The 8,019-nt window shown below is 40.0% G+C and overlaps 1 protein-coding gene across 2 annotated transcripts in view; it reads right to left on the bottom strand.

Moving 5' to 3' along the window:
* Positions 1-1,005: 1,005 nt before the first annotated feature.
* The window catches only part of SEZ6L (seizure related 6 homolog like), a 309,976-nt gene continuing 302,962 nt past the window's right edge, over positions 1,006-8,019 (bottom strand). For both annotated transcript variants that reach the window (XM_018564635.1, XM_018564634.1), the window contains one exon: positions 1,006-1,703. In XM_018564635.1, coding sequence (XP_018420137.1) covers positions 1,674-1,703 — 30 coding nt within the window. In that variant the 3' untranslated portion in view covers positions 1,006-1,673. The remainder of the gene's footprint in view (positions 1,704-8,019) is intronic.

Genomic DNA, 8,019 nt, shown 5'->3' with positions numbered 1-8,019 from the left:
TGTTTGCCTGACAGCTTTAAGGTTTAACATATCTAAACCACAAATGTAATATATTGCAGCTTATCAGTCTTCAGATATGGTGGCTGCATTTGTTTTTGTTATTTTCCCCTTTATTTTCACCTGGTAATGTTGTGACTAACATACTTCCTGTCCCTAGGTGGGTACACTTACACCTCCACTGTATCTTTGGAGGGAGCCGTGGTTGTCACCCAGGCTGGACTAGGAATATGTCTGACTTTGTAATTATTTTCATTATGTGGTTGATTGCTGGGACTGGTAATTTACAAAAGAAAGACAAGATTGCTTTTGCTGTCTTTTAAGTTACAGGGAATGACATTGACACTGCATTTCTGGCAAAATCAACAGGTATTTTATGCACTTGCTGATGAAAATGTTCTGGTGAAACTAATACAACCACCACATCTAGTAGCTGCAATATGTTACATTTTTGGGAAGGGTTTAAATACACTTTAATGTTATTATAAATGTCTTAAAGAGACACTGTCGCTTTGCCTATTCGCGAAAAGTAAAAGCATCTGCTGTTGCCAGCCCCCCACCATTGAGTTAAACTCATGAATCCTTACTCCCTCACCACTTCCCCAAATGTCTGAGCCCTTGCGCTATTGCTAGAATGAAGTGGGGCTTTTGGGCATGGGGGAACATGTGACCATCTGCATCTGACAGTGCTTAACCAGGCCCAAACTATGTCATGTGAAGAGGGGTAGAGATGTCAACCACCCATATAAGCATATAAGCTTGGACACCAAAGCGTACCCATGGTGGACTCCTGTACTACGTAGGGAGCTCTGAACAGTGAGTATATTTTGCTGGTGGGTGGACTATCAGACACTGTCATTTTTCCTTGAAATGGGCAAAGGGACAGTCCCTTTAATTGTTTATTTACAGGCGTGTGTTTTATGTTTTTTGAAATAAATATTTGGAAAGATTTGCACTTATATTACTGTAAAGCACTAGTTAATTCTCTCACTTTTTATGTGAAATAAAATAAGGTGCATTTAATGACATGAAATACAGGCAACAAATTATCGCTTTCATCCTCTTGCAATATTTGCTACCTATCATCTGTTTAATTTGCATTAGGGCATGTTTAGTGCATTGAGCAATGGTATCCATTAACCCTTAGTTACCAATCAAATTTCAGCTTCCATTTCTGACTGCTTCCAGTGCCTGCCTGAAAATCATTGCTGTTTGTTAATAGACCAACACAACTGTCTCTGAGACTTATAATAATTAAATTTATATTATATTATAATAAATTAGTTTATTAATACTTTAGACTAATCTCAGATTGGAAACCATCCGCAGGAAACAACATTATTGACTACCGAAAATGTATTTCTTCCCTTGCTAAATTTACCTAAATGAATCCAAAGAGTGATTCAGTATCTTTGTTCTGACGCAAGTTTGTAAAATACCCTGCAACATAACAGATTGTTTCTCTTAAACCACATCTAGTTAAATGCAAATGTTATAAATACAGAGATGGAAATCTTCAAGAAAGAGTCAAAAGGAAATACAACTAAAAGGCTAAAAGGTTAATTTCAATTCCACATAGTCTCTGGATTATGCACTGTGAAGTTCTATCACATTCCAGAACTGACATCTTGAATAAAGGTGTCTGGTGCTTGCCTTCAAATGGAAATCTCCAGTTTTTATATTGAAACTTCATATTCTCGAGTCTCCTGGAACAAAAGCAGAAAACACCATAAATTACATTAAAAATTTATTTAGTATATAGCTCGACTCCAGTCTCTCCCAGAATCACCTCCCTGTGGAGGACCCCTGCATGTAATTCATGCTATTTTATTTTTATTTTTGGATAGAGTAAGGAAGGGTAATAACTCCTGTCAGATTTTTTGTCATCTGTGTCCAATTAGGGAGTCTTCACTTCACTTTCTGTCTGATAGCCACAACAGGAAGTGAAAGTAAATCCCTCCAAAGAATGGTGATCATCAGGGTCACCAGAACTAGTGTCCCCATTGGAAGATTTCTCTTCTATTCCTGTTCTTATGACATCCCAATATTTGGGATTTTCTTTCACTTTCAGTGATAACAATCATCAGGACCAATAGACAGGGTGAGCTCTCTGTGGCATTACAAAGTGAGTACAGGGCGTATGGTTATGTGCCCTCTGGGGATAGGCCCAAGCTGCTCTAGACTCAGAGGATGTCCTCAGTCTTTTGGCTATAGCTCAACTCTGGGGCAAATAAAAAAAATGACCCTTTCAGTGGGGTTCCCTTTGCATTGTATTGATTAATTCCTATTTTGTCTTCTTCCCGGCTAAACCCCCAAAATCCTGCAGTCCTGCATTGTGAGGACACTGAGGGCCTACCTACAGCCTGGAATGTCAGAGACTGGGGGAAATGGGCACCTGGGACAATCATATAACCCTTGTGGTGCTGGGGTGCCCCACTGCAAGGGTCAATATTTTCCCAGTTCAGCTTTAAATGATACTGGGAGTCATTCAACCCAGAAGACTGAGGAAATCCAATGACAGAAAGAAATTACAGCTGGGGACAGTGCTGAAGAGTAGGTAAGTATTTTAGCCTGAGCTGCATTTGTCAAATTACAAATCCTGGGGCAGATTTAAAAAAAAAATGATCCTGGAGTTGGGCTTTAGGACTAATGTAAAAACATGGAAAGCCAAAAGGTATTTGCCTTTACCCTTTTGCTGCCACAGACATAAGGCTTACAGCGAAACACAACCGCTTGCAGCTGGCCAACTCAGTAAGCCTTATGTCGGTGGCTTTTACTGTCCTGCTATAAGCTCATGGTCACTTTAGTGACCATGAAGTTATACCAGAATAGTTCCCCTGATGGTCCCCTGTAAAATAGTAGCTGCTGATGAGAGCTAATAACAACATTTCCAGGCGACCCCCCCCACCCACTGCCGGCACCGCCGCTGCAGGCTGCCGCAATCTACAGCCTCTCCTTCCCACCTGGAGCCGCTCCAGCATGGAATCTATTTCTCCTTGGATCTGCACTGCTCTGCCCCGTCTGTATGGTCGGAGGCAGCGGGGATCCGAGGAGAAATGGCTGGTGAGGGGGAGAGGCAGAGGAGGGAACGCTGCATGTCAGGAGGAGATTAGAGCCGCCAGCTGTCAAATCCAGGATCACTGGCAGCTCTGTGAGTGTGCGTGGCCAAGCGGGTTGGATGGCTGAATGGAGGATTGGTAAATCTCTGTGATATTTACCAATCCTCTGTGTGCAGGACAAACACTGGAGTGATCAGCTGATCACTTCAGTGTTTCTAAACAACTGGGGACACATAGTACTATGTGTCCCCATTTATGAATGAACAGGAAGTGCTTTACATCACTACCTATTCATTCATAAGTTTCTCAAATGGGTGGAAACACTCAGGATAGAGGCTTCTACCCATTCATAACTGGATGATAGTAAATGTTTTACTATCACCAGTTATGAATGGGAAGCCTCTGTACTGAGTGCTTTCCATTCATCCAGTGCTGAGGCTGCAGAAAAAGAGAATGAGGACTCTGTGTCCTCAATATATTTTTCTATTTCAAAAAGGAAATGTCAGGGGTCTGTTTAGACCCCTGATATTTCCCCGAAGCCCCCAACAGTAAAACACATTTTTTTTAAAATAATAAAAATGTAAAAACATAATACAACATACACGTGCACCATATTGGGGTGTACGCCATGCACATGCATTGTTAGAACGCATCACACTGCTTGATATTTTTTCTTTTAAAATAACATGAATCTAATGTGTGGCAGCACATGGCAAAGTGTTGTGATATGCTGTGTTGCGATTAAATGTACGCCTGTATCATTTTATCACAACACACACCAACATAGTGCACAAACGATTTTTAACATAAGTTGCTTATTTACATTTTTGTGTTACTTCATTTTTTTTACTGTCTCACAAGGCACAATTGAAAATTTACAAATATTTGTTATTTATTAACTCAATACAGTTTTATCTTTTAGATTTAGTGGGAATTTTTTTGTGCACTGATACTGATTTTATTGTATGTTTATCGATTATTTGTGTATTTTTATCGGTTTAATGTTGATTTGATAAACATTTGAGCAATTATCGCAGGACCTACAAAATTAGTAGCGTCATTTTTTTTATTTTACCAGGCCTGTGCTTTCATGCTTTCAGAAAATACATGGTTTGGGGGGGTCTTTTACAAATGCTAGCAATGCAGCAGAAGAAAATCAAAACAAAGGGAAAAATGGCAAAAATGGTCTGGCTAGCTGAGGTTAAAAGCGTTCCCGGGGGCTTGGCAGTGAAAGGATTAATTTGATATGGACTTAATAGATGTGAAATATATAATTGCAGCACATATCAGACCATAAAATCCTTCATGTGAACCGATTCACCTTAGTAGTTTTTAAAGTCTAAAGGTGCCCATACACTGGTCGATTCTCGTACGAGAATCGCGGGAAATCCCGCGATCGTACGAGAATCGAGCAGTGTGAACGAAGACGTGCGACCATTTCTACTGTACGGTCGCACGTCTTTTGTCTAAGGAGCATGCTAGAAAACCAGGCGAGAATCGTACGATTTTCGGCTGGTTTGAAAGGTGCTCGGGAGACAAATGCCGAACGGGCCAGTGTGCGCACGCGCACACTGCCCGTTCAGCATTGCGGTCATCGGAAGCCGGCCCCTCAGGGGGGCGGGCTTGCAATGATCGAGAGTACGATCTGCCTGTCCAAGATGGGCAGATCGTACGTTTTTTTAATCACTTTACAACCATCGCAAGACTAAGGTCTTGCGATGGTTGTACAGTGTATGGCCACCTTAATTCCAGCCACATTAGAGCGACAAAGAGTTAAAATTTATTTCAGGTGTTTATTTCTGGCTGACTTAACTGTCTCAGTTGTTGTCCCTGTGATACTTGTACAATTCATGAATTCAATTAATACATTTTTTTCATCCTGTGAATATTTTTAAAATACACAATGAAAAAGTTTGGAGACCGCTGCTTTAGTGAATCTCATTCTTTTGACATTTTACAATATACCAGGGTACAGTTTGGACAAAGTAACATCTACAAAAGCTTCTATCATTATTATTAAATTGGGACTGGAAACTATTTATTATAAACTAAACTCACAGTATTGCGACCCAATCAAAATCTAAATGGAAACCAAGAAATATACTTTGAATCACAGACATTTTATATAGCTGTACTCGCATTGTTGGGCCACTAGATGGAACTCATACTGCTGCAATGGGAATTTTCAGACGGTCTAACCAATTACACTGAAATGCACATATGTGTACAAGATATATATATATAAGTAACCAGCCGTGTTTTGGGTGGAATTTGCAAATTCTTTTAAGATACGGGGATAAATAACAATAGAAATAGAATTGATGATTCTGGAGTTGTATCTAGATCATGTAGGAAAAGAATATAATAGATAGGAGTATACATGCATATGTGGAACCATGTTCTGATCTCCTGTTTGTTCAAGATACGCTTGAATACCAAGGGACCTTTGTGAGTGCAACACTTTCAATTTGCCATTTTTTTTTTCTTCAAACAACTTTTATTTGATTTTTTTCCATATAAAACTCCAAAAGAAAATGAAGCAAATATACTATCAGCAGGTTACATAAGGGTGCATATCCATATGTATTATACATCATATATGTAAGATGCGTCAGGGTTATTTGCCATTTTCAAGGTATCAAGCTTAAAGCGGAAGTAAAGTAAAAAAACCAAAACGGAGACAGGTAGGGTTTTTATGACAGAAGAGACTCTGTATGTCTCTAATGTCATCATTGCTGCCTTCCTGCATGTCAGCATTTGTGTCCACTAAACCACACATACCCTGCCCAGCCAATAACGACCACGTAAAAAGGCAGAAGACCACATAAAAATGGAAGCACCAGAACACGAGACCACATAAAAATGGAAGCACCAATGGGACAGGAGGGTACTGGAGGGAACTGTAAGGTAAGTCAGCCATAATGTGCTAATACACGGTGCATACTAGCACATTATGGCAGACGCCTCCACAAAATATCAATTTTAGTTTGGTGGCTGACTACCACTTTATTGCCCTATAGGTGCATCCATTGTCTTTATCTTTTTGTTTTTAGTATAGATTGGTTCTCTTTGGCCGTTTATGACATTGGTGCAGCCAGCATTGCGGTTTGGAGTATAACCCCCTAGACAAAACGAGCACTTAACCATTGCAGTGCGGGAGTAGCCCCATTGCAAGAGTTAAGATTTGATTTGTCCAGAGTTCTCCTTTAAAGCTTTATTGATTTGTTTACCAGAGGTAATTTGCCTTGTACTAACTGTCCAATTAGAACTGAGTTAAAGTGATACTATACTAAAGAAAAATGTTTTCGAGCTATTTCAAATGCAGATGAAATCACTTACAATGGATCTGCTTCTTGATGTTCAAAAATGTTAGTTTCCTGTCAAATCGGCTGGTGCCCTGAGCACCAGCCTTAATATCTTGTTCTACGCTGACTTTCTTGCAGGGTCCTATGAAGCCACCCTTGTATGTGCTAGCAAGCTGTGTGTGTCTCCACAAACACAGACACAGCAAGGGAAGATACTCCCTTGTGTCCTAGTCCTCCTTTCTCCCTCCCTCCTCTCTTCTCCCTCCTCAAAGCTAGTAAATGGACAGCTGCTGGAGATCGTGCTGTCCTTGTGATCTTGTACTGGCCAGGAAGTTCAGGGAAGCTGAGTTGAGAGAGTTGGAGTCAGATGTTCAGAAACATGATGGCTTTAAGTGCTTGGGCAAAAATTAAAAGAACTATAGCCAAAAGAAAAGAAGGCACTTAATGAGTGGGAACCAAATACATCTGACAATGCAACCTCAACAGTTTCCTTACTATAGTAATCAAACAAACAGAAATTAGCCCTCAAATCTTTGGATTATCCAGAGGAAACAGCAATGCAGTCCATAAAACGCCATAGCCCATACAAGCCCAAATAGGCTCATCAACACATTGCTCGCATGGGTCCCTAAAGGCTCTGGTAAATGGTGCTCCTCTTATCCTTTAGATAAAGGCATGCTCCTTTAGCCGACAATAATCCTCCAGCCAGCTTGCATGATTGTAAAAGATTTGATCGGTAACCGCTCGCTTCCCATCAATGATGTCTCAATGATGTGGAATCACCGCCGCTACACCAGGTCAGCAGCCACGCATGCTCTGACGCGTTTTCTCCCTGAACAGGATTTCTTCAGAGGGGCGAGGCTGCGTAAGGAAGTCCCGGGAGGAAATGCGTCATGAGCACCGCTTACTAGAGCCTTTATGGACACATGTGAGTAATGTGCTGATGAGCCTATATGGGCTTGTATGGGTTATGGATTTCTACCATCTGGGATCAATCATATACTGGGTGATCCTGCGAGTGGAGGTGGATTATGGATACCCATTTGGAGGCTCCTCTTTTCTGATGTGCACATGAGATATGAGCCTGGAAATATTGATTATGAACTTTGTTTCTAATCTTGCTATTCAGCAGTTTTACTTTGAAGATGTTCCTTTGTATTATGTGTCTACGTGGATAATACAATATAAATGAATACATGGGATAATGGCAATACATTTTTTCACTATTACAAGAGGAATAATCAGAAAGCAGTGATGTGTGTTTACATGAAGCATTAATGAGGAACTTTATCTAATGTGCATTGGTTTTTTCATTGGAGACATTCCATCTACAGATTTCAACTGTGGTTATGTGGACTATATGTGCATTGCAGCGAGGAATTTTAACCGCTAAACATGTTTAACACCAGTGCAGTTTTTAATTATTTAATTATTATTTTAATTATGGTTATTTATGCATTGATCTTTTTTTTTAATGGAGAGAGCACATATTTATGGTAATAAATGCAACTAAGATATTTTCCAAATGATGGCTATATAAACGATTACTTTTTATGCCGCATTGCTGTTTCCTCTGGATAATCAAAATGTTTGAGGGTTAATTTCTGTTTGAAAAATTAAAAGAAATTATTTGCTGGCAATGCATATTTCTGTGATCT

The sequence above is a fragment of the Nanorana parkeri genome, unplaced genomic scaffold, assembly GCF_000935625.1.
Source record: "Nanorana parkeri isolate BGI_ZX_2015 unplaced genomic scaffold, ASM93562v1 scaffold767, whole genome shotgun sequence".
Classification (NCBI taxonomy): Eukaryota; Metazoa; Chordata; class Amphibia; order Anura; family Dicroglossidae; genus Nanorana; species Nanorana parkeri.
Note: the sequence above shows the minus strand (reverse complement) of the source record. Positions and strands in the feature narration are given on the sequence as shown.